Source organism: Xiphophorus couchianus, chromosome 4, assembly GCF_001444195.1.
Source record: "Xiphophorus couchianus chromosome 4, X_couchianus-1.0, whole genome shotgun sequence".
NCBI classification, from domain to species: Eukaryota; Metazoa; Chordata; class Actinopteri; order Cyprinodontiformes; family Poeciliidae; genus Xiphophorus; species Xiphophorus couchianus.
The window spans coordinates 52,277-77,531 of record NC_040231.1 but is presented as its reverse complement, the minus strand read 5'-3'; the positions used below and the strand labels follow the sequence as shown (position 1 = coordinate 77,531).

General features: G+C 52.7%; 2 protein-coding genes across 7 annotated transcripts; both read left to right on the top strand.

The window, feature by feature from the left end:
* LOC114143611 (uncharacterized) lies at nt 1-16,245 on the top strand. 3 transcript variants are annotated; one of them, XM_028015814.1, is made up of 6 exons: nt 1-296; nt 1,765-1,907; nt 13,510-13,570; nt 13,648-13,708; nt 13,789-13,866; nt 15,022-16,245. In XM_028015814.1, the coding sequence occupies exons 2-6, from the start codon at nt 1,786-1,788 to the stop codon at nt 15,309-15,311; spliced, it is 612 nt and encodes a 203-aa protein (XP_027871615.1). In that variant the 5' UTR covers nt 1-296; nt 1,765-1,785; the 3' UTR covers nt 15,312-16,245. The 3 variants fall into 3 exon arrangements, with proteins under 3 accessions (XP_027871615.1, XP_027871617.1, XP_027871616.1); XM_028015816.1 differs by lacking the exon at nt 1-296 and adding an exon at nt 303-1,440; XM_028015815.1 differs by lacking the exon at nt 1-296 and having other exon boundaries at nt 303-1,907.
* A 2,991-nt stretch (nt 16,246-19,236) lies between these two features.
* Nucleotides 19,237-24,907, top strand: LOC114143187 (zinc finger protein 395-like). Of its 4 annotated transcripts, none has more exons than XR_003595188.1 (11): nt 19,237-20,142; nt 20,566-20,764; nt 22,252-22,388; nt 22,458-22,549; nt 22,619-22,731; nt 22,796-22,992; nt 23,299-23,399; nt 23,477-23,684; nt 23,852-23,929; nt 24,139-24,354; nt 24,430-24,528. XR_003595188.1 is itself a non-coding variant. In XM_028014999.1 (11 exons), the coding sequence occupies exons 1-11, from the start codon at nt 20,065-20,067 to the stop codon at nt 24,539-24,541; spliced, it is 1,386 nt and encodes a 461-aa protein (XP_027870800.1). In that variant the 5' UTR covers nt 19,248-20,064; the 3' UTR covers nt 24,542-24,907. The 4 variants fall into 4 exon arrangements, 3 of the variants coding, with proteins under 3 accessions (XP_027870800.1, XP_027870802.1, XP_027870801.1); XM_028014999.1 differs by having other exon boundaries at nt 19,248-20,142; nt 24,284-24,354; nt 24,430-24,907; XM_028015001.1 differs by lacking the exon at nt 20,566-20,764 and having other exon boundaries at nt 19,261-20,142; nt 24,284-24,354; nt 24,430-24,907.
* The last annotated feature ends 348 nt before the right edge of the window (nt 24,908-25,255 follow it).

Genomic DNA, 25,255 nt, shown 5'->3' with positions numbered 1-25,255 from the left:
ACCAGGCAGCCGGAACAGAACCAGGCAGCCAGAACAGAACTAGGCAGCCGGGCCAGAACAGAACCAGGCAGCCAGAACAGAACCAGGCAGCTTGAACAGAACAAGGCAGCCGGTCCGTTTCCTGTAAAACTCGGAGCATCAACAAACATCTGATTGGTTCTGCAGTGAGGAAGAGGAGGAGGAAGAGCCACAGTGTGTGTGTGTGTTTTGGTGTGATCAGCTGCATGTTTGCTCTCTCAGTCGCTCCGTAAACGTGGAGCAGGAAGTCCAGCAGAACCAGAACTCCCAGAACTCAGGTTGGTTTGGACTTTAACTTCTTAACCAGTTTAGCTCAAATTAGAAACCAGTTTGCCTGTTTAACTGGAACTGGAGACCAGTTAACACTGATCTGTTCTAAACTAATCTTCCAGCTTCTCTCTCTGACATCACAGAGGGCAAAGGTCGCAGAGATCAGAAGATGTGATTATAGATGATTGATCTCCAGTCGATCAGCTGTTTGAGTTTCAGGTTTCAGCTGGTTGAAGGCGATGAAGGTTAACTAGATCAGATGAAAGGTCTTCCTCTGAAAATAAACCGATGATGATGATGATGGTGAGGAAGAAGAGGAGGAGGTTTTATTCTTCATCATCACTTTCACAGATCCACTTTTTGATTCCCTGGTTTCTAATGGGAAACTTTCGTCTGTTTCCATCTCAGAGCCGATTTCAGCCTCCTGTCGGGTTGTTGGTCAGTTGGGTCATCATAGTTAGGCCCAGTTAGTCCCAGTTAGGCCCAGTTAGTCCCAGTTAGTCCCAGTTAGGCCCAGTTAGGCCCAGTTAGGCCCAGTTATCAATCAGTGCATCAAGTTGAACTTCAAGTTTCTCTCTAAGGAAACCCAGCAGTTTGATTCGTCTTTCAGTTGCTGGTGCTCCTGGAACCCGGTTCCGAACGGTTTCAGAATGTGTTGGCCTCTCTGGGTTCTGATCGGGCCGGTTGGACAGAACCTGTCTGTCATCTGATCCGGTGAACCGTCGGAGGTGGAAACACCCAGAAAGTCAAACACAGCGAGTCGGACCTGAACACACCCGGTACCTCCTCAATGTAAACATGAGCTGTTAGAGGTCCGATCAGGATGTAGGAGGTTTTGACCCATTACAGGTCCGATCAGAACACTAAAGGTTCTGACAGAGCCGTCTTTGTGGGTTTGTCCTGAAAGGCGTCATTCGGGTCGGACCCGATTTGCATGCTGCAGGAAACAGAAACAAACTCATTTTCATTTACGGCTGCAAGCTGGCGTCGGGCTGCAGCTCTTCTCTCATAGGAACCAGAACCATCAGAGTTCTGCCAGGCAGAACCCGACCCAAATGCTACAATTCACAGTCTCTCTCCAGAACCTCCTGATTATTTCCAACGTGGCCGACATCTTTAACTAATCTGCTGAATGCGTCAGAACACAGGCTGGTGAGTCACTGTTATCTATCAAAAAAGGTCCAAATGGTTCTGATGGACCCGGCTGAGGCTTCTATATTTACTGCTCTACCTTCGGTTCACCCTTTGACCCAGGTTCTGGCTCGTTAAGCCAGAACGGTTCTGGAACGTGATCTTTTCTGAAGCACAGTGGATGTTTCGGGTTCTGGTGTCTGTGCAGAACCACGACGAGCAGAACCATTCCAGTAGTAATCTCTGGTTCCGCTGGATCCGTCCTCACTGAACAGAACTTTCTGGTTCTGATCGAGAAGCTCGGTGCTCAGCTGGTCTTCCTGGTTCCTGTTGGGTTAATTCCAGGGTCGGATCCGGGAATCCTCCATGGCGGCAGTGGGAGCGGAAGCGACCGGGTCGTGGTTCCTGACACCAGAACTCTTCCTGCTCCTCATCCTCATCGTCCTCCTCTCCATCTTCCTCACTACTCTCTGCAGCGACTGCAACAGGTCAGATCTGCAGCCCGAACACAAACATCACAAACAGTCAGACGCAGACAGACGCAGACAGACGCAGTCAGACGCAGACTTACGCAGACAGACGCAGTCAGACCCAGTCAGACGCAGACAGACGCAGTCAGACCCAGTCAGACGCAGACAGACGCAGACAGACGCAGTCAGACACAGACAGACGCAGTCAGACGCAGTCAGACGCAGATAGACGCAGTCAGACGCAGTCAGACGCAGACAGACTCAGACAGACGCAGACAGACGCAGTCAGACGCAGACAGACTCAGACAGACGCAGACAGACGCAGACAGACGCAGTCAGACGCAGACAGACGCAGTCAGACGCAGACAGACGCAGTCAGACCCAGTAAGACGCAGTCAGACGCAGACAGACCCAGTCAGACGCAGACAGACGCAGTCAGACGCAGTCAGACGCAGACAGACGCAGTCAGACCCAGTCAGACGCAGACAGACGCAGTCAGACGCAGTCAGACCCAGTCAGACGCAGTCAGACGCAGTCAGACCCAGTCAGACCCAGTCAGACGCAGACAGACGCAGTCAGACCCAGTCAGACGCAGACAGACGCAGACAGACGCAGTCAGACGCAGACAGACGCAGACAGACGCAGTCAGACCCAGTCAGACCCAGTCAGACGCAGTCAGACGCAGACAGACGCAGTCAGACCCAGTAAGACGCAGTCAGACGCAGACAGACGCAGTCAGACGCAGACAGACGCAGTCAGACGCAGTCAGACGCAGACAGACGCAGTCAGACCCAGTCAGACGCAGTCAGACGCAGACAGACGCAGTCAGACGCAGTCAGACCCAGTCAGACGCAGTCAGACGCAGTCAGACCCAGTCAGACCCAGTCAGACGCAGACAGACGCAGTCAGACCCAGTCAGACGCAGACAGACGCAGACAGACGCAGTCAGACGCAGACAGACGCAGTCAGACGCAGACAGACGCAGTCAGACCCAGTCAGACCCAGTCAGACGCAGACAGACGCAGTCAGACCCAGTCAGACGCAGTCAGACCCAGTCAGACGCAGACAGACGCAGTCAGACGCAGTCAGACGCACACAGACGCAGACTGACGCAGACAGACGCAGTCAGACGCAGACTGACGCAGACAGACGCAGACTGACGCGGTCAGACCCGGTCAGACGCAGTCAGACGCAGTCAGACGCAGACAGACGCAGTCAGACGCAGACAGAGGCAGTCAGACGCAGTCAGACCCAGTCAGACGCAGACAGACGCAGTCAGACCCAGTCAGACGCAGACAGACGCAGTCAGACGCAGACAGACGCAGACTGACGCAGACAGACGCAGTCAGACCCAGTCAGACGCAGTCAGACGCAGACAGACGCAGTCAGACGCAGACAGACGCAGTCAGACGCAGACAGACCCAGTCAGACGCATACAGACGCAGTGAGACCCAGTCAGACGCAGACAGACCCAGTCAGACGCAGACAGACGCAGTCAGACGCAGACAGACCCAGTCAGACGCAGACAGACGCAGTCAGACGCAGTCAGACCCAGTCAGACCCAGTCAGACGCAGACAGACGCAGTCAGACGCAGACAGACCCAGTCAGACGCAGACAGACGCAGACAGACGCAGTCAGACGCAGTCAGAAGCAGTCAGACCCAGTCAGACGCAGTCAGACCCAGTCAGGCGCAGTCAGACGCAGTCAGACCCAGTCAGACCCAGTCAGACGCAGTCAGACGCAGTCAGACCCAGTCAGACCCAGTCAGACGCAGTCAGACGCAGACAGACGCAGTCAGACGCAGACAGACCCAGTCAGACGCAGACAGACGCAGTCAGACCCAGTCAGACGCAGACAGACGCAGTCAGACGCAGACAGACGCAGTCAGACGCAGACAGACCCAGTCAGACGCATACAGACGCAGTGAGACCCAGTCAGACGCAGACAGACCCAGTCAGACGCAGACAGACGCAGTCAGACGCAGACAGACCCAGTCAGACGCAGACAGACGCAGTCAGACGCAGTCAGACCCAGTCAGACCCAGTCAGAGGCAGACAGACGCAGTCAGACGCAGTCAGACCCAGTCAGACGCAGACAGACGCAGACAGACGCAGTCAGACGCAGTCAGACGCAGTCAGACCCAGTCAGACGCAGTCAGACCCAGTCAGGCGCAGTCAGACGCAGTCAGACCCAGTCAGACCCAGTCAGACTCAGTCAGACGCAGTCAGACGCAGACAGACGCAGTCAGACGCAGACAGACCCAGTCAGACGCAGACAGACGCAGTCAGACCCAGTCAGACGCAGACAGACGCAGTCAGACGCAGACAGACGCAGTCAGACCCAGTCAGACGCAGTCAGACACAGACAGACCCAGTCAGACGCAGACAGACCCAGTCAGACGCAGACAGACGCAGTCAGACCCAGTCAGACGCAGACAGACGCAGTCAGACGCAGACAGACGCAGTCAGACCCAGTCAGACGCAGACAGACGCAGTCAGACGCAGACAGACGCAGTCAGACCCAGTCAGACGCAGACAGACCCAGTCAGACGCAGACAGATGCAGTAAGACGCAGACAGACCCAGTCAGACGCAGACAGACCCAGTCAGACGCAGACAGACGCAGTCAGACCCAGTCAGACGCAGACAGACCCAGTCAGACGCAGACCGACGCAGACAGACGCAGTCAGACGCAGACAGACGCAGTCAGACGCAGTCAGACGCAGTCAGACGCAGACAGACGCAGTCAGACGCAGACAGAGGCAGTCAGACGCAGTCAGACCCAGTCAGACGCAGACAGACGCAGTCAGACCCAGTCAGACGCAGACAGACGCAGTCAGACGCAGTCAGACGCAGACAGACGCAGACTGACGCAGAGAGACGCAGACTGACACAGACAGACGCAGTCAGACCCAGTCAGACGCAGTCAGACGCAGACAGACGCAGTCAGACGCAGACAGACGCAGTCAGACGCAGACAGACCCAGTCAGACGCAGAAAGACGCAGTCAGACGCAGACAGACCCAGTCAGACGCAGACAGACGCAGTCAGACGCAGTCAGACCCAGTCAGACGCAGACAGACGCAGTCAGACGCAGACAGACGCAGTCAGACGCAGACAGACGCAGTCAGACCCAGTAAGACGCAGTCAGACGCAGACAGACGCAGTCAGACGCAGACAGACGCAGTCAGACGCAGTCAGACGCAGACAGACGCAGTCAGACCCAGTCAGACGCAGTCAGACGCAGACAGACGCAGTCAGACGCAGTCAGACCCAGTCAGACGCAGTCAGACGCAGTCAGACCCAGTCAGACCCAGTCAGACGCAGACAGACGCAGTCAGACCCAGTCAGACGCAGACAGACGCAGACAGACGCAGTCAGACGCAGACAGACGCAGTCAGACCCAGTCAGACCCAGTCAGACGCAGACAGACGCAGTCAGACCCAGTCAGACGCAGTCAGACCCAGTCAGACGCAGACAGACGCAGTCAGACGCAGTCAGACGCACACAGACGCAGACTGACGCAGACAGACGCAGTCAGACGCAGACTGACGCAGACAGACGCAGACTGACGCGGTCAGACCCGTTCAGACGCAGTCAGACGCAGTCAGACGCAGACAGACGCAGTCAGACGCAGACAGAGGCAGTCAGACGCAGTCAGACCCAGTCAGACGCAGACAGACGCAGTCAGACGCAGTCAGACGCAGACAGACGCAGACTGACGCAGACAGACGCAGACTGACGCAGACAGACGCAGTCAGACCCAGTCAGACGCAGTCAGACGCAGACAGACGCAGACAGACGCAGAACGACGCAGTCAGACGCAGTCAGACGCAGACTTACGCAGACAGACGCAGTCAGACCCAGTCAGACGCAGACAGATGCAGTAAGACGCAGACAGACCCAGTCAGACGCAGACAGACGCAGTCAGACCCAGTCAGACGCAGACAGACGCAGTCAGACGCAGACAGACGCAGTCAGACGCAGTCAGACGCAGTCAGACGCAGTCAGACGCAGACAGAGGCAGTCAGACGCAGTCAGACCCAGTCAGACGCAGACAGACGCAGTCAGACCCAGTCAGACGCAGACAGACGCAGTCAGACGCAGTCAGACGCAGACAGACGCAGACTGACGCAGAGAGACGCAGACAGACGCAGACAAACGCAGTCAGACCCAGTCAGACGCAGTCAGACGCAGACAGACGCAGACAGACGCAGTCAGACGCAGACAGACGCAGTCAGACACAGACTTACGCAGACAGACGCAGTCAGACCCAGTCAGACGCAGACAGACCCAGTCAGACGCAGACAGACGCAGTCAGACGCAGACAGACCCAGTCAGACGCAGACAGACGCAGTCAGACCCAGTCAGACGCAGACAGACCCAGTCAGACGCAGAAAGACGCAGTCAGACGCAGACAGACCCAGTCAGACGCAGACAGACGCAGTCAGACGCAGTCAGACCCAGTCAGACCCAGTCAGACGCAGACAGACGCAGTCAGACGCAGACAGACGCAGTCAGACGCAGACAGACGCAGTCAGACCCAGTAAGACGCAGTTAGACGCAGACAGACGCAGTCAGACGTAGACAGACGCAGTGAGACCCAGTCAGACGCAGACAGACCCAGTCAGACGCAGACAGACGCAGTCAGACGCAGACAGACCCAGTCAGACGCAGACAGACGCAGTCAGACGCAGTCAGACCCAGTCAGACCCAGTCAGACGCAGACAGACGCAGTCAGACGCAGACAGACCCAGTCAGACGCAGACAGACGCAGACAGACGCAGTCAGACGCAGTCAGACGCAGTCAGACCCAGTCAGACGCAGTCAGACCCAGTCAGGCGCAGTCAGACGCAGTCAGACCCAGTCAGACCCAGTCAGACGCAGTCAGACGCAGTCAGACCCAGTCAGACCCAGTCAGACGCAGTCAGACGCAGACAGACGCAGTCAGACGCAGTCAGACCCAGTCAGACGCAGTCAGACGCAGTCAGACCCAGTCAGACCCAGTCAGACGCAGACAGACGCAGTCAGACCCAGTCAGACGCAGACAGACGCAGACAGACGCAGTCAGACGCAGACAGACGCAGTCAGACGCAGACAGACGCAGTCAGACCCAGTCAGACGCAGACAGACGCAGTCAGACGCAGTCAGACGCAGTCAGACCCAGTCAGACTTAGTCAGACGCAGACAGACGCAGTCAGACGCAGACAGACCCAGTCAGACGCAGACAGATGCAGTCAGACCCAGTCAGACGCAGACAGACGCAGACTGACGCAGACAGATGCAGACTGACGCAGACAGACGCAGTCAGACCCAGTCAGACGCAGTCAGACGCAGACAGACCCAGTCAGACGCAGACAGACGCAGTCAGACCCAGTCAGACGCAGTCAGACGCAGACAGACCCAGTCAGACGCAGTCAGACCCAGTCAGACCCAGTCAGACCCAGTCAGACGCAGTCAGACGCAGACAGACCCAGTCAGACGCAGACAGACGCAGACAGACCCAGTCAGACGCAGACAGACGCAGTAAGACGCAGACAGACCCAGTCAGACGCAGTCAGACGCAGACAGAGGCAGTCAGACGCAGACAGACGCAGTCAGACGCAGTCAGACCCAGTCAGACGCAGTCAGACGCAGACAGACGCAGTCAGACGCAGACAGACGCAGACAGACGCAGTCAGACCCAGTCAGACGCAGACAGACCCAGTCAGATGCAGACAGACGCAGTCAGACGCAGACAGACCCAGTCAGACGCAGACAGACGCATTCAGACCCAGTCAGACGCAGACAGACCCAGTCAGACGCAGACAGACGCAGTCAGACGCAGACAGACCCAGTCAGACGCAGTCAGACCCAGTCAGACGCAGACAGACGCAGTCAGACGCAGACAGACGCAGACTGACGCAGACAGACGCAGACTGACGCAGACAGACGCAGTCAGACCCAGTCAGACGCAGTCAGACGCAGACAGACGCAGTCAGACGCAGACAGACGCAGAACGACGCAGTCAGACGCAGTCAGACGCAGACTTACGCAGACAGACGCAGTCAGACCCAGTCAGACGCAGACAGATGCAGTAAGACGCAGACAGACCCAGTCAGACGCAGACAGACGCAGTCAGACCCAGTCAGACGCAGACAGACGCAGTCAGACGCAGACAGACGCAGTCAGACGCAGTCAGACGCAGACAGACGCAGTCAGACGCAGACAGAGGCAGTCAGACGCAGTCAGACCCAGTCAGACGCAGACAGACGCAGTCAGACCCAGTCAGACGCAGACAGACGCAGTCAGACGCAGTCAGACGCAGACAGACGCAGACTGACGCAGAGAGACGCAGACAGACGCAGACAGACGCAGTCAGACCCAGTCAGACGCAGTCAGACGCAGACAGACGCAGACAGACGCAGTCAGACGCAGACAGACGCAGTCAGACACAGACTTACGCAGACAGACGCAGTCAGACCCAGTCAGACGCAGACAGACCCAGTCAGACGCAGACAGACGCAGTCAGACGCAGACAGACCCAGTCAGACGCAGACAGACGCAGTCAGACCCAGTCAGACGCAGACAGACCCAGTCAGACGCAGAAAGACGCAGTCAGACGCAGACAGACCCAGTCAGACGCAGACAGACGCAGTCAGACGCAGTCAGACCCAGTCAGACCCAGTCAGACGCAGACAGACGCAGTCAGACGCAGACAGACGCAGTCAGACGCAGACAGACGCAGTCAGACCCAGTAAGACGCAGTTAGACGCAGACAGACGCAGTCAGACGTAGACAGACGCAGTCAGACGCAGTCAGACGCAGACAGACGCAGTCAGACCCAGACAGACGCAGTCAGACGCAGTCAGACCCAGTCAGACGCAGTCAGACGCAGTCAGACCCAGTCAGACCCAGTCAGACGCAGACAGACGCAGTCAGACCCAGTCAGACGCAGACAGACGCAGACAGACGCAGTCAGACGCAGACAGACGCAGTCAGACGCAGACAGACGCAGTCAGACCCAGTCAGACGCAGACAGACGCAGTCAGACGCAGTCAGACGCAGTCAGACCCAGTCAGACTTAGTCAGACGCAGACAGACGCAGTCAGACGCAGACAGACCCAGTCAGACGCAGACAGATGCAGTCAGACCCAGTCAGACGCAGACAGACGCAGACTGACGCAGACAGATGCAGACTGACGCAGACAGACGCAGTCAGACCCAGTCAGACGCAGTCAGACGCAGACAGACCCAGTCAGACGCAGACAGACGCAGTCAGACCCAGTCAGACGCAGTCAGACGCAGACAGACCCAGTCAGACGCAGTCAGACCCAGTCAGACCCAGTCAGACGCAGTCAGACGCAGACAGACCCAGTCAGACGCAGACAGACGCAGACAGACCCAGTCAGACGCAGACAGACGCAGTAAGACGCAGACAGACCCAGTCAGACGCAGTCAGACGCAGACAGAGGCAGTCAGACGCAGACAGACGCAGTCAGACGCAGTCAGACCCAGTCAGACGCAGTCAGACGCAGACAGACGCAGTCAGACGCAGACAGACGCAGACAGACGCAGTCAGACCCAGTCAGACGCAGACAGACCCAGTCAGATGCAGACAGACGCAGTCAGACGCAGACAGACCCAGTCAGACGCAGACAGACGCATTCAGACCCAGTCAGACGCAGACAGACCCAGTCAGACGCAGACAGACGCAGTCAGACGCAGACAGACCCAGTCAGACGCAGTCAGACCCAGTCAGACGCAGACAGACGCAGTCAGACGCAGACAGACGCAGACTGACGCAGACAGACGCAGACTGACGCAGACAGACGCAGTCAGACCCAGTCAGACGCAGTCAGACGCAGACAGACGCAGTCAGACGCAGACAGACGCAGAACGACGCAGTCAGACGCAGTCAGACGCAGACTTACGCAGACAGACGCAGTCAGACCCAGTCAGACGCAGACAGATGCAGTAAGACGCAGACAGACCCAGTCAGACGCAGACAGACGCAGTCAGACCCAGTCAGACGCAGACAGACGCAGTCAGACGCAGACAGACGCAGTCAGACGCAGTCAGACGCAGTCAGACGCAGACAGACGCAGTCAGACGCAGACAGAGGCAGTCAGACGCAGTCAGACCCAGTCAGACGCAGACAGACGCAGTCAGACCCAGTCAGACGCAGACAGACGCAGTCAGACGCAGTCAGACGCAGACAGACGCAGACTGACGCAGAGAGACGCAGACAGACGCAGACAGACGCAGTCAGACCCAGTCAGACGCAGTCAGACGCAGACAGACGCAGACAGACGCAGTCAGACGCAGACAGACGCAGTCAGACACAGACTTACGCAGACAGACGCAGTCAGACCCAGTCAGACGCAGACAGACCCAGTCAGACGCAGACAGACGCAGTCAGACGCAGACAGACCCAGTCAGACGCAGACAGACGCAGTCAGACCCAGTCAGACGCAGACAGACCCAGTCAGACGCAGAAAGACGCAGTCAGACGCAGACAGACCCAGTCAGACGCAGACAGACGCAGTCAGACGCAGTCAGACCCAGTCAGACCCAGTCAGACGCAGACAGACGCAGTCAGACGCAGACAGACGCAGTCAGACGCAGACAGACGCAGTCAGACCCAGTAAGACGCAGTTAGACGCAGACAGACGCAGTCAGACGTAGACAGACGCAGTCAGACGCAGTCAGACGCAGACAGACGCAGTCAGACCCAGACAGACGCAGTCAGACGCAGTCAGACCCAGTCAGACGCAGTCAGACGCAGTCAGACCCAGTCAGACCCAGTCAGACGCAGACAGACGCAGTCAGACCCAGTCAGACGCAGACAGACGCAGACAGACGCAGTCAGACGCAGACAGACGCAGTCAGACGCAGACAGACGCAGTCAGACCCAGTCAGACGCAGACAGACGCAGTCAGACGCAGTCAGACGCAGTCAGACCCAGTCAGACTTAGTCAGACGCAGACAGACGCAGTCAGACGCAGACAGACCCAGTCAGACGCAGACAGATGCAGTCAGACCCAGTCAGACGCAGACAGACGCAGACTGACGCAGACAGATGCAGACTGACGCAGACAGACGCAGTCAGACCCAGTCAGACGCAGTCAGACGCAGACAGACCCAGTCAGACGCAGACAGACGCAGTCAGACCCAGTCAGACGCAGTCAGACGCAGACAGACCCAGTCAGACGCAGTCAGACCCAGTCAGACCCAGTCAGACCCAGTCAGACGCAGTCAGACGCAGACAGACCCAGTCAGACGCAGACAGACGCAGACAGACCCAGTCAGACGCAGACAGACGCAGTAAGACGCAGACAGACCCAGTCAGACGCAGTCAGACGCAGACAGAGGCAGTCAGACGCAGACAGACGCAGTCAGACGCAGTCAGACCCAGTCAGACGCAGTCAGACGCAGACAGACGCAGTCAGACGCAGACAGACGCAGACAGACGCAGTCAGACCCAGTCAGACGCAGACAGACCCAGTCAGATGCAGACAGACGCAGTCAGACGCAGACAGACCCAGTCAGACGCAGACAGACGCATTCAGACCCAGTCAGACGCAGACAGACCCAGTCAGACGCAGACAGACGCAGTCAGACGCAGACAGACCCAGTCAGACGCAGACAGACGCAGTCAGACGCAGTCAGACGCAGACAGACGCAGTCAGACGCAGACAGACGCAGTCAGACCCAGTCAGACGCAGTCAGACCCAGTCAGACGCAGACAGACGCAGTCAGACGCAGACAGACCCAGTCAGACGCAGACAGACGCAGTCAGACCCAGTCAGACGCAGACAGACGCAGTCAGACGCAGTCAGACCCAGTCAGACGCAGTCAGACGCAGACAGACGCAGTCAGACGCAGTCAGACGCAGTCAGACCCAGTCAGACGCAGTCAGACGCAGACAGACGCAGTCAGACGCAGACAGACGCAGTAAGACGCAGACAGACCCAGTCAGACGCAGACAGACGCAGTCAGACCCAGTCAGACGCAGACAGACGCAGTCAGACGCAGACAGACCCAGTCAGACGCAGACAGACGCAGACAGACGCAGTCAGACCCAGTCAGACGCAGACAGCCGCAGACAGATGCAGTCAGACCCAGTCAGACGCAGACAGACGCAGTCAGACGCAGTCAGACGCAGACAGACGCAGACAGACGCAGTCAGACCCAGTCAGACCCAGTCAGACGCAGACAGACGCAGTCAGACGCAGACAGACGCAGACAGACGCAGTCAGACGCAGACAGATGCAGACAGACGCAGTCAGACGCAGACAGACGCAGTCAGACGCAGACTTACGCAGACAGACGCAGTCAGACCCAGTCAGACGCAGACAGACCCAGTCAGACGCAGACAGACGCAGTCAGACGCAGACAGACCCAGTCAGACGCAGACAGACGCAGTCAGACGCAGACAGACGCAGACAGACGCAGTCAGACCCAGTCAGACCCAGTCAGACGCAGTCAGACGCAGTCAGACCCGGTCAGACCCGGTCAGACCCAGTCAGACGCAGTCAGACGCAGACAGACGCAGTCAGACGCAGTCAGACCCAGTCAGACGCAGTCAGACGCAGACAGACGCAGTCAGACGCAGTCAGACGCAGTCAGACCCAGTCAGACGCAGACAGACGCAGTCAGACGCAGACAGACGCAGTCAGACCCAGTCAGACGCAGACAGACCCAGTCAGACGCAGACAGACGCAGTCAGACGCAGACAGACCCAGTCAGACGCAGACAGACGCAGTCAGACCCAGTCAGACGCAGACAGACCCAGTCAGACGCAGACAGACGCAGTCAGACGCAGACAGACCCAGTCAGACGCAGTCAGACGCAGTCAGACCCAGTCAGACCCAGTCAGACGCAGTCAGACCCAGTCAGACCCAGTCAGACGCAGTCAGACCCAGTCAGACGCAGACAGACGCAGACTGACGCAGTCAGACCCAGTCAGACGCAGACAGACGCAGTCAGACGCAGTCAGACGCAGACAGACGCAGTCAGACGCAGACAGACGCAGACAGACGCAGTCAGACGCAGACTTACGCAGACAGACGCAGTCAGACCCAGTCAGACGCAGACAGACGCAGTCAGACCCAGTCAGACGCAGACAGACCCAGTCAGACGCAGACAGACGCAGTCAGACGCAGACAGACCCAGTCAGACGCAGTCAGACGCAGTCAGACCCAGTCAGACGCAGCTCATAGCAGTGATGGAATCGATGGGGACCGTTTATACCGTTACACAAACCCCAATAATGTAGGTCATTTAGCCTGTCATTAAAATATATGTATATTTTTTCCAGTTATATATGTCGTAAGCTTGCTACCTAAATATTTACATTTTAGGTACATACCTAGCTTGCTAACTAAATATTTAGTTTAGATTTGTGGCATTTATAAATGAATGAACAACATGGTGAAAATAATACATTTTCCTCCATTTTTCCGATTATGACAGGGTAAATGACCCAAATTATTGCTGTTAATTTGTGACAGTACAACTTTACAAACGGCCCGCCATAGTGGATCAGAACCTTTACCTGAAATCTGGCACCAGAACCAGAATATGTCCATCCATGACGGTCAGATCTGGAGCAGAGGTGATAATCTGTTTGGGTTTCAGAAATTCGTTTGAGCTCCAGGACTCAAAGACAGAGAAACCGCCGTCAGCTCTCATCCGAGTGGTAAGATCAGCAGAACCGCGGATCGGCTGCAGAACTCCAGCCGGAACCGACTAACCGATGTGTGACCCGGTCTGCAGGTGAAGCTGGAGGAGGTGAAGGAGAACCCGATGATTGGAGAGATCCAGAAGGACGAGAGAGGTGAGCCGTCTGATCCGGAGAAGGTTCTGCAGAACCCGGGGAATCCGGTCCTGTTCAGTTTGGACCTTTTTCTGTTGCAGAGTTTAGTCCTGGAGGAGATCCAGCTGAACCGGTCAGTTCCTCCGAGGGCCAACAGGGGGAGCTGCAGAGCCGCCCAGGTCAGGCTGGTTCTGTGGGCCAAACAGGCTCAGAAGGAAGAGAAACCAGAACCAGAACCAGAACATGCTTTGAAAAATAATTCATTAAATATCCAACTCCCACTGCAGCTCTCAGTATAACCTTCTGATATATTTGCTCATTTAAATTCATGGACAGACTAAATATTTGCATGTCAAATGATGTCAGATTCCCAGAGAGCCGAGCAGCAGAACCAATAAACGGATCAATCCGTTTATTGGAAATATTTACCTGCAGAAGATGGAATCAGTTTGACTTCACCTGCATTAAACATCCGTATAACAACGGCTCAGATTAGAGATATGCTGCTTCACTGTAGGAGAAACTGCAACAGGAAACAAATATAAAGACATTTTTATCTCCCACACATTTGGAAACGCAGCAGCAGATTCACACAAAGGTAGAAAAATATAAACAACAGTAATTAAATTAGTTTGCAGAGTTTCTGTTGCTCAAAAATGAGCAGCAGTAAATATTAAGGTTGGAAGCTAAATGTTTGGCTTAGCTAGATCTAACTAACCAAATATTTGGTTTGAAACTGTAACATTTATAAGTGAATAAATGTGAAAATACGACTGAACAACGAATCCTGATTTTCTTTTTGGCTAAATAACCCAAATTAATTTTTAACTGTAACTTTACTAACGGTTCTCTGCAATCGGGCCGACATGAAAATAATACTACAGCATTTAGGATAATTTAGAAAAGTAAAATGTGCAGCATGTGTATGGATATATATGTGCATAAAAACAACAACAAGCAGTGAAAACGCTGCAGCTAAGAGCAGAATGATAAAACCTGTTGGGTTTGTTGGGGGAAGGATTTGTGGAAACGCCGCTTTGTGCGTCTCGGTCTGCAGTTCAGCAGCAGCTTCACTTCATATTGTTACGTTTCTACACAACATTGTTAACGTTTAGATTTAGCTGCCGCTGTGTCATCATGATTCATCACCAGACTACATTTCCCATGATGCCTGTTTTCAGACCCAAACCCCTCAGAGGGAACCTCAGCCCGCGTGCCTCCCTGGAGGAGCCACCTGGTGGCGCCAGAGAGCAGAGGAGGGGCTGAGAGCCCGACAGGGTGGGATAAAGGATGGACTCGGGTTGTTAATGACGTCAGTGTTTTTTTCCCCTTAGACCTGAAAGGCTCCGCCCCTCGAACCTGCGACCACGTCAGAGATGGGCGGGGCCACGGCAGCGAACCGCTGGGACCGACAGCCAATCGGCTGTCAACGCAGCTTCATTACGTCACTCAGTCCGACGAGAGGAACACGGTTTACGCTCGAGTCAGCAAGAAGCTCCGCTTGGCCAACTCACCTGTTCCCACACCTGGGGGGGCGGGGCCACCGCGGGGGGAGGAGCCTGAGGATCAGCGCTCCCCTCCGCGGCCCGACCCGGAAACATGGCGGGAGGACGGAGCAGAATAACCCCAACACCAGGGGGCGCTGTGGCAGCCAGCTGCAGAGAGGAAGAGGAGGATGATGATGACGCCTCATCTGACTTCAAACCGTCTGTTACCATGGAAACGCGGATCTTTGGAAACCATCCTGCATGAAACTTTTGAGTTCTGATTGGTCCGTTGTGTTCCGACCCAAACTGGTTCTGATCAGCTGATATCTGCTGCTCGCTTCATGTCCATCCAGAAGGGGGCGCTGCAGGAACAGGAACTGAAATAAAGTTTAAAAGATTTTAAAGATTTCTAAACACAGTGGTACAAAAACAGGAAGATTGATACGTGTTCAGTGTTTTGTTTTTGTCTTTTTATTGGATAAATATAGTTTTAGTTCCCTAAAACTGAAAAAGGTGAAGGTGATGAAATACAAAATATGAGAAATATAATTATTTGAAAGTTTTCTGCCTGTCTTTGTATTCTTTCCATGAAAACCAATAATAATATTCTCAAACATTAGTGACGATTTAGCATCAACATTACAAATGATAAAGTTATTAATTATTAAATGACTGATTGTTTCTGGAAGCTCGATTTTTAAGTTTCTGATGAAATATTATCGTTTTTCCTCCCAGTAAATCAGGAACAGAAACATGTTGATGAAACAGGAACGACAGAAACAATCATTTATATTCATCATAAAGTTTCCATATTTCATAGAGACAGAATGAAAACCTGAGTGGATTTCCGTGGATGGCCCACAGGGGGCGCTGCACAGCAACACATCACATTCACTCTATTTTCAATCAAACATATCAGAATAAAATAGTTTGTTTCCTAAATGTTTGATTTTCCTGGAAGTCTGGATCAAAGATAAACTGGAAAATGTTTGTAAACTTCATCTTTCCCGTTTTCATTCATCTGATTAGTTTTGTTACTAATCTCTCATCAATAAAGATATTTCTCCTGACCTGCTGCACGGGGATTTCATCAATATTTTCTCTGTTTTGGATGACAGAGAATAAAAATGTGAAAATAAAATTCATAATCCTGAATGCTCTGCATACTCGGCTGGATGTTTTATGCTTTTATTGTTTTACAAAAATCAATAATGATCAACAAAATGGGACATTTACTAAAAAACCTTTTGCAAATGGTTGACAATAAGTAAAATCTCATATCTATAACTGCGGCATATTTACGCCGATTCTCTCCTCTGACGACGATCGTCGTAAAAAATCCTCATTTGTTTTATCTTCAGGTTAATAAATAGTTTAATAGCAAAAACATTAAAATTTCCCATAATCATCTATAAAGTCATAAAATAACAATATAAGCAGTGAATTCCAGCTGTCACTATGGCCAGCATTACAGGTTCTGGTTCTGGTTCCGGATCAGCTTCAGGCGCATTGATTCAACCAAGCTGTGCAGAACGGGTCGGCGCCGGCCTGTGAGCCACTTCCTTCTGAGTCAGAGGTCAGCCAGAGGTCAGCTGCAAGACGAGGCAGCGAGTACGTCCATCCGCAGCTGCAGCTGCAGGTCCGGGTCCAGGCCCGGTTCTGGGTTTTGGTCCTGGTTTTGGTCCGGTCTGTACTCAGGCTCTGGTGAAGAAACAAAACGTGTGCAGGGATTCAAACCCAGAATCGTCCTGCTGCCAAAATAAACCACATGGAAACACAGAGAGGCTGGCGTGACCTTTGACCTCTCAGCCTGACCATTAAACGGCTTCAGCAGTAATAAAATTATTGTTATGGATTCTGTCTTTTCCTCTTTCTCTTTTAACTGCTTACATGCAGACGCTGCAGCTTACATAACCATGTTTATGTGTGACTCCAGGTCCATCTGATCAAATATGAAGAAGAATAAAAACTGAACTCTCCAGTCTTTGCCTCACTTGGTTCCGTCCAGACGGAGCTCAGTGGGCCGGTGCTGGACAGTGAATGTAACTCTGGTTCTGATCCGTTTGGATGACATGTACGGCTTCTGACATCTGATCATTTTTCAGCACTAAAGCCTGTTTTCATATATAACCACATCTCATCATTCCTCAAGGTAATTTACACTCAGAGGTTCTGGTCGGGTTCTGAAGCTGGTAAACGGACCTGGTGGAGCACAGAGACAGAATGAATGAACTCCAACAATAAGATAAGATAAGATAAGAAGATAAGATAAGATAAGATAAATCTTTATTGTCATTGTCACAAGAACAACAAAATTCAAAAGGTGCCATCAGTCGGTGCATATGCTTAAAAACAAAAAATAACTGTCTCACAATTCACACACAACGCAAGAATCAACAAACAACTGGAAAAAATAAATCAGACCAGCCACATTCTCACAATCATCATTCATGATGATTAATGGTTGTTTTTGATTGCATTTAGTTTTGTTATTGCTGTCGGGTAAGAACTGTCTCTGAGACGGTTGGTTCTGGTTCTGGTTGCTCTGTATCTTCTGCCTGAAGGCAGCAGTGTGAACAGAGAAGGTCCGGGGTGAGAAGTGTCCTTTGTGATGTGTTGTGCTTTTCTTAGACAGCGGTCGCTGTGCAGGTCCTCCAGTGAGGGGAGAGGGCAGCCAATGATTTTTTGGGCTGTATTCACAACCCTTTGGAGAGCTTTCCTTTGAGCCGTAGTGCTGCTGTTATACCAGACGCAGATACAGTAGGTCAGTATGCTCTCTATGGAGCACTTGTAGAAGGACACCAGCAGCTTCTCCTTGATGCTGTTCCTCCTGAGAACCCTCAGGAAGTTCAGTCTTTGCTGGGCCTTTTTTATCAGCTCCAAGGTGTTCATGTTCCATGTGAGGCCCTGCTCAATGTGGACCCCAGGAAACGGAAATCAGCTACCCTCTCCACACATTTTCCCCCAATGGTTAGTGGTGTAATGTCCGTTTTATTCCTCCTGTAATCTATTATGAGTTCTGTAGTCTTTGAGTTGTTGAGGAGCAGATTGTTCTCCCTGCACCACTGCAACAGCCGCTCCACCTCTCCCCTGTAGGCGGACTCGTCGCCTCCTGAGATAAGCCCCACCACTGTGGTGTCATCAGCAAACTTGATGATGGTGTTGCTGTGGTGGGCAGAGGTGCAGTCGTATGTGTACAGACAATAGAGCAGGGGGCTCAGCACACAGCCCTGTGGAGAGCCAGTACTAAGGCTGAGGGCAGTGGATGTATGTTTTCCCACCCTAACTCTCTGCTGTCGGTTGGTCAGTAAGCTCAGGATCCACATGCAGGTGGAGTGAGGGAGGCCCAGGTGCCCCAGTTTGTCCACCAGTCTGTGAGGGAGGATGGTATTAAAAGCAGAGCTGTAGTCTACAAAGAGCATCCGCACATAGCTCCCCTGCTGCTCCAAATGTGACAGAGCAGCATGGAGGGCCATGATCACAGCGTCCTCTATGGATCTGTTGGCTCTGTAGGCGAACTGGTGGTGGTCAAAGCCAGGAGGGAGAAGTACTGTGATGTGACCCCGGACCAGTTTTTCAAAACACTTCGTCACCACAGTGGTTAGTGCCACTGGCCGGTAGTCGTTGAGGCAGGAGATGTGAGGTTTCTTGGGTATGGGGACTATGGTGGAAGATTTCAGGCAGGATGGGACTGTAGACAGGGCTAGGGACTGGTTGAAGATCCTGGTGAAGACTCCAGCCAGCTGATCGGCGCAGTCTTTCAGGACACGTCCAGGGACGCCGTCAGGTCCAGCAGCCTTCCTTGGGTTGACAGCCCGCACTGTGCGCCTCACCTTGTGCTCCTCTACAACGAGGGGTGTGGTGTTGTGGGTCGCTTGGTGTAGTGTGGCTGCCTCTGTTGGCTTCACCTCAAAGTGGGCAAAGAAGAGGTTCAGCTCCTCTGTCAGCGTGGCGATAAATGGCGATGATGATAATATATTGTAAAGCCACAAGCATAAGAAGACTTTTTGAAAATCTTGAATTTTATAATTTAGATAAACTACAGAAGCACCATTTAATTTCTATTCTTAGGATTTAAAACAGAAAATTATAAGAAAGAGGATTTTTATTATTTATTTTATGTCGATTTTGTGGAATAAACTGGAAAAGTTTCAAAAATCTTAAAACTTTTGACTGGTTCTTCATTTTCAGCCTAAGTTCTTAAGAACCACATGCGGCCCGGGAACCGCGTGTTGGAGACACAAAGATCAGGATTGGATCAGAACCAGAGACCAGAACCTGGACCTGAACCCAGATCAGGTTCTGACGAGCAGGGCCGAACCTTTATTATCTCAGAGTTTAGGAGCGGCAGGTTCGACTGGGAATCTTCTGGTCCAAATGGACACGTTCAACCGGACCGGTGGGTTCTGATCCATCTGAGGCTGCTGCTCTCAGAGCTTCATGGTTCTGATAGTTTTTGTTTTAATCTGAGGGTCAGAGGGAGTCTGGCTGGTTCTGATTGGACCGGAACCAGTCTCGGTCCAGGAAGCAGCAGAGAAAAGGCGGAATACTCCTTTAAGGCAGCAGCTCACACTCCGCACGTAGCTCACGAGCGCTGCGCGTGTGCGCGTGGGTGAGGGGCGCGCACACACAACCCAGCACGCGCACACAGCCTGCCGAGGCTCCGCCCCCAACAGCACCGTGCAGCAGCGTTTCCGGCAGCCGGTCATCCTGAGTCAGTAAAGTACCTGCAGGTTCCGAAGGTTCTGGTTCTGGTTCTGGTTCCAGCTCAGCGTTTGAGTCTTGTTCTGACCCTGAAGACACACAGGAGGCTCCGTGCGCAGCTCCTCTCCACCAATCACCGTGCAGCTCGGTGTCACGTGCTCATCTTGTTTACTAGACGGCAGGAAAATGACCCAGAGGCTGATGGGAAAACCAGGAGCGGACCAGAGGCAGGGATCAGGATTCGGTCCAGAGGTCTGCTCTGAGGTTTGGGGGGAAATGGGCTGTTGTTGCCATGGAAACAGATGATGGGGTGATCTATCTATCTATCTATCTATCTATCTATCTATCTATCTATCTGACTAAATCCATTTCTAGCTAAGTAGGTATCTAACTTATCAACAGGCTAACTAATTAGCTATTTAATTAGCTAGTTAACAAACCTGTTAAACTAATTATGTAACTAACAGCACATTGTTTTAGGTTATGATCTGTACAGCACATAGTTATCATTATTAATCGTATTTTTATATATTTTTAACACTTTTTTGTGTGAACCTACATTCATCGATGCTGCTGGTACTAACTAACTAACTAACTAACTAACTAACTAACTAACTAACTGTTGGTCTATCATCGTGTCGCATGGTGTCATCTCTTCACTCTCATCTCAAACTCATTTCTCTCCAGTCTGATCCAGTCCAGGTCTCGGTGGAAGCCAGTTTCTCCCTGTCACTACAAGCACACACCCACACACCCACACACACACACCCACACACACACACACCTCCAAATGCACGTCCTCCCAGTGTCAGTCTCACTGAGCAGCGGAGGATTCCTGGAGCTGCTGCAGCTCCTCTGGTTTGTGTTGGAGCTTCAGACTCTGCAGGTAGGTGCAGCAGCTGCAGCAGCTGCAGCAGCTGCTGCTGGACGTGTTGGAGAAACGCTCTGAGGCTTTCGTTTGCTTCTTCCAGCTGTTTTCTGCTTGTTTTCCTGTTCGGTTGGAGCAGAGAAACTTCTGCCTGCAGAGGAAACGCTTCCAAGCTTCAGATTCCTGTTGTTGATGTCAGGCTTTTATTGTGAAGGCCTGTTGGGCTGTGATTGGCTGGCAGCTGCTGGTGGAAATGTGTTTTATGGGGACAACAGTTTCGATGAATCAAGTGGATCAGTTAGCTCGGATGATCGTAACCATGGCGACCTGAAAGACAGCGGCGAGTTGATGAGAAGCTTCTGTTCCTTCTGCTCCAGCAGAGCAAGAAGAGGGTTGGTGAAGCTTCAGTGTCACTGTGAGGTCAGAGGTCAGCGGTGTGGTGCTCAGCTCAGCCATCATGGAGTTGACTCAGAGTTGGAATTGTTTGCTCTGGTTCCTCTCTGCGTTAGTCACCAGGCGAAGCTCTTAAAGCTGCAGGAACCTCAGCAGCTCGTTAAACCCGACATGATGTGGAGAAATTCCTGAGCCACTTGATGATGTCACAGCCCCACCTCCAACCCGACCTCCATCCCAACGCCTGTCGATGCGTGTTGCTCAAGGTTACAGCGCCACCTACAGGCCTTCATCTGACCAACGCTGTGCTGCTGATGTTATACTAGGGCCAGGACTTCAACCTGCTAATGTAGATTAATTACATAGATTTTGATTTGTTAAAAAGTTTGACACAATTAAACAATTTTTTCTTGTTTGCATACAAAAATACCGAGGCGGAACCTTTGCATTCACGTGTTGCTGGTACAACTGTAAATCTGACGCACAACCACATCGCTAACAGCAGCAGTGGAAGCGGATTCTCTTAATTTCTGCTTCTATGCGATCTGATTGGACGCTGGAAAACACTTCTGTCGTGTTCAAGTTGAGCCAAAAGCAGTTAGCCTATCAGTGAAGCTATGCTAGCCTAAAATAGCATCACAATGCTAACAGGTAGCAGTTAATGCTAATATCAGCGTCCATAGTCCACATGTCTAAAGAAGCTCCATGAACGATCTGACTATAAATATGTTCAACTCCGACTGAGAAAATCTTTTTAAAGTGAAAATGGTTTTTGGTTAAAAGCAATTAATTAATTCCAGACCCTGAAATAAACCGAATTAAATTTTAATTTAGGCTGACTTCTAGTTTATTATTTTAATAGTTCTGTTCATTTTCATAAAGAAACATGGAGAGAAATGTGAACAATAAAGTCTAAACAAGATCACACGTTAACTAATCCAGTCTGCCTCTATCTAACCACGGGGTGACCGGTCTGTCTGCTGCTGCTGGTTAACAAACATGTAGAAACACCGTAAGGAGGAAGTCGATGTGCCGTACGTCATCCATATTTGGTCGCAGCTTCCTGTGAAGGACTCTAGAAACACGATGGTTTGTGATATTTTCTTTGCCAGACATGATGCCCAACACTCGTCTGGGAAAACGCTCGCCGTTCGGAGCGCTGGTCGGCCCCGAGACCACCAGGCCCGGCGTCGTCGTGGCAATGGGGCCACAGGGCATCAGCAGGGTCAGAGGTCACAGCGACCTAAAGGTGAGAGGAAATGTCAGAAGGATTTCTGTCAGCTCCTGCTGGGCTCTGAACACCTGGCTCCTCTCTCAGGTGTTCTTCCAGTGTGACGACGCAGGCGACCCACGGGCCGCGAACACCTCCTGCGGCAGGTCCGTCTCCACCTGCATCGACGTTCCCAGAAGGTTAGGCCCCGCCCCCTCCGTCTGTCCTTCGCTAGTAAACATCCTCTCACCCATGATGCTCTGCTGCAGCCGCAATGCGCCGCAGGAAGTGGACATGGACGAGCTAATGGCCGCCATGGTGCTGAGCAGCCTGTCCTGCAGCCCGCCGCCGCCACAGGGCTCCGCCCACAAAGACACGACAGGTAAGAAACAACAGAAACACAAAACAAAAGTATTTCCTGACTCCCTTCCTGTTTCCTGTTTCAGCTCCTTTGACAGACGGTGGCGCCGTTGAGCTCTCGGTCAGCGGCAGCAGCGGCTACTGGAGCGTCGATCCCAAAAGCCCCGCCCCTTCCTCACCAACAGACGAAGCCAGAGGCGGGTCAGCCACGCCCCCTGACGAGGGCTTGGACATGGAGCTCAACCAGGTTCTGTTTGAAGAACCGGCGCCGCGGAAACGCAGGGTGAGCATAACCAGGAGGTAGCAACAGATGGACAAACATGACGATAGGGACGTGCTGTGGTGGCGCAGGGGTTGAGCACAACCCACATAAGGAGGCCTTAGTCCTCGACGTGGCTGTCGCAGGTTCAATTCCCAGCCTGACCTTTGCTGCATGTTTTCCCCCTTCTCTCATTAACTTTCCTGTCAATTAACTATCAAATAAAGGCCACTAAAGCCAATAGAACCTTTAAAAAAAAAAAAACATGACGATTAGAAGGGGTGGCGGTCAGACGGCGGTCAGACGGTGATGGTGCGTTTTCTTCCACAGAATTCACTGAAGGCGGCGTTCCGCTGCCTGTGGCCGGCCTGCGGGAAGGTTCTGACGTCGGTGGTGGGAATCAAACGTCACATCAGGACGGTTCACCTGTGGTAAGGCCCGGCTGTCAAGCCACCAGAACTGACGTCAACAAATGATTGATTGTTGACCTTTGACCTCTGTGTTTCAGCCACGGCGGCGAACACGAGCGATGCTCTCGCAGCGAGGAAGACTTTTACTACTGCGAGATCAACCAATGGGAGGAGCCGCACTGTCAGTCTCCTCCCTCTGCTCCCCCGCCGCCGCCCCCCTCCCCTCCCATCGGCAGCGCTCTGAGCCGCTCTGCGCCTTCACCCTGCAGCAGCTTCTGGCAGGTCCAATCAGAGCACTCCTACCAGGTAGGCGGGGCTTATCACAGGGAGTCACATGACTGACAATTCGTTAACGAGTGATCGTTTGTTTTTTGAGCCTGAGAAATCAATAAATAGATATTCACCCTGAAGTTGCTGCAGCTGGTTCATATCTTTTCTTATTAAAATAATTTAATATGCCATCTTTGCTTTAGGCTCCGCCCCCAAGTCAGGTGGTTTCACAAGCAGCTTCCTGTCTTTTGACGGCCCCGCCCACCACATGCAGCAGACAGGTAAATCCCTGAAAACTACCAGCTGTTTCCTGGGAAACATGAAGTTGATCCGGTTCTGGTTCTAAAGCGGTGTCAGTCCGTCCACATCCAGAACCAGAACCAGAACCTCCCATAGCTTCTTCTTCTGCCACGGTTTCATGTTCTGTGTTCTTCAACTTTAAATTTATTCTTTTGATTTGCTGTGAACTTTGACCTCCTGACCTGAGCAGTGCAGGGAGCTGCTGCTCTTCTTGCTGATGCCTTCGGGTTATTTACCGGTGCAGCGTTGCCCCTGCTGGCCGGCAGGTGGAACTGCAGCAGAGCCAGCAGCTCAGGTCATTTCTGCCTGACCTTTGACCTCTGTGTCGTTTCCAGGGAGCACCGTTCCGGGTCCGGTCGGTCAGCGTGGGAGAGCAGTGGCTGCAGCAGCACAGCGCCCCCTGCAGGTCGGTGTTTCTGTGTAGTGTTGTCCCCTCGGTGGCCTCCGGGGGCGCTCTGACCGCTGTGTGTCTGATCTTCAGGCGGATTCGGAGCGAGGCCAAGAAGTGTCGGAAAGTTTACGGCATCGAGCACCGAGAGCTGTGGTGCACAGCCTGCCGCTGGAAGAAGGCCTGCCAGCGCTTCCTGGACTGATTCCAGGAGATTCCAGTCCATGTTTTCCTTCAGCCTTTATTTGATGATGATGTTCTGCATGGAGCAGTGATGATGAGATGCAGACCTTCATCCTGCATGTTTCCAGGCTGCTGGGTCATCTCAGGTCGGGTCAGGGAGGAGGATGAACACCGCCAAATATTTTTAATTTCAGCTGCAGTTTATTCAGTGATCCAGCCAATAGGAAGCCAGCACTTATGAGGAGGCGTGGCCTCCCAGTCCTCCGAGTTCTCCAGAAGGTGCTACTCGTTCGGAGGTCCGAACCCGGTTCCTCAAACGGACATTAGGTCCGTTTGTTTTTCTACATTATGTAAATATTGATGTTGTAATAAAGCAGTAAAACCTGAACTGCTTCAGAAATTGATTGGGATAGTTTGTCGTATGAGGAAAATATGAAAAAATATTCTCTGCTTATTTTTTAGCTAACAGTATTCATAGGGCCATAAACACAAATACTGTTTTTCGGACACATCAGAAGCAGGAGCTTAAACTCTGATTTATAACGGTAAACTTAACAGTCACTGAATTTCATTTCTGATATTTATTGATTATCTGGAGGAACAAACCGGAGAAAATAATAAAAATTTTATTTCCTATCCACCTTCTTCCTAGCCCCCATAAGACTTTGCGTGATTTATGGGCGCGACTTCCGCCGCAAACCGGAACCGCTATTTGTTTTCATGTTAGCAACTTGCT

Bases quoted from the DNA above. Each gene is read 5' to 3' on its own strand.
- LOC114143611 (XM_028015814.1), top strand. From the start codon at position 1,786: ATGGCGGCAGTGGGAGCGGAAGCGACCGGGTCGTGGTTCCTGACACCA. The intron at 13,571-13,647 runs GTAAGATCAGCA...CCCGGTCTGCAG, and splicing joins CGTCAGCTCTCATCCGAGTG to GTGAAGCTGGAGGAGGTGAA. The intron at 13,867-15,021 runs GTCAGGCTGGTT...TTTTCCCCTTAG, and splicing joins GGAGCTGCAGAGCCGCCCAG to ACCTGAAAGGCTCCGCCCCT.
- LOC114143187 (XM_028014999.1), top strand. From the start codon at position 20,065: ATGACCCAGAGGCTGATGGGAAAACCAGGAGCGGACCAGAGGCAGGGA. The intron at 20,765-22,251 runs GTAGGTGCAGCA...TTTCTTTGCCAG, and splicing joins TGGAGCTTCAGACTCTGCAG to ACATGATGCCCAACACTCGT. The intron at 24,355-24,429 runs GTCGGTGTTTCT...TCTGATCTTCAG, and splicing joins CAGCACAGCGCCCCCTGCAG to GCGGATTCGGAGCGAGGCCA.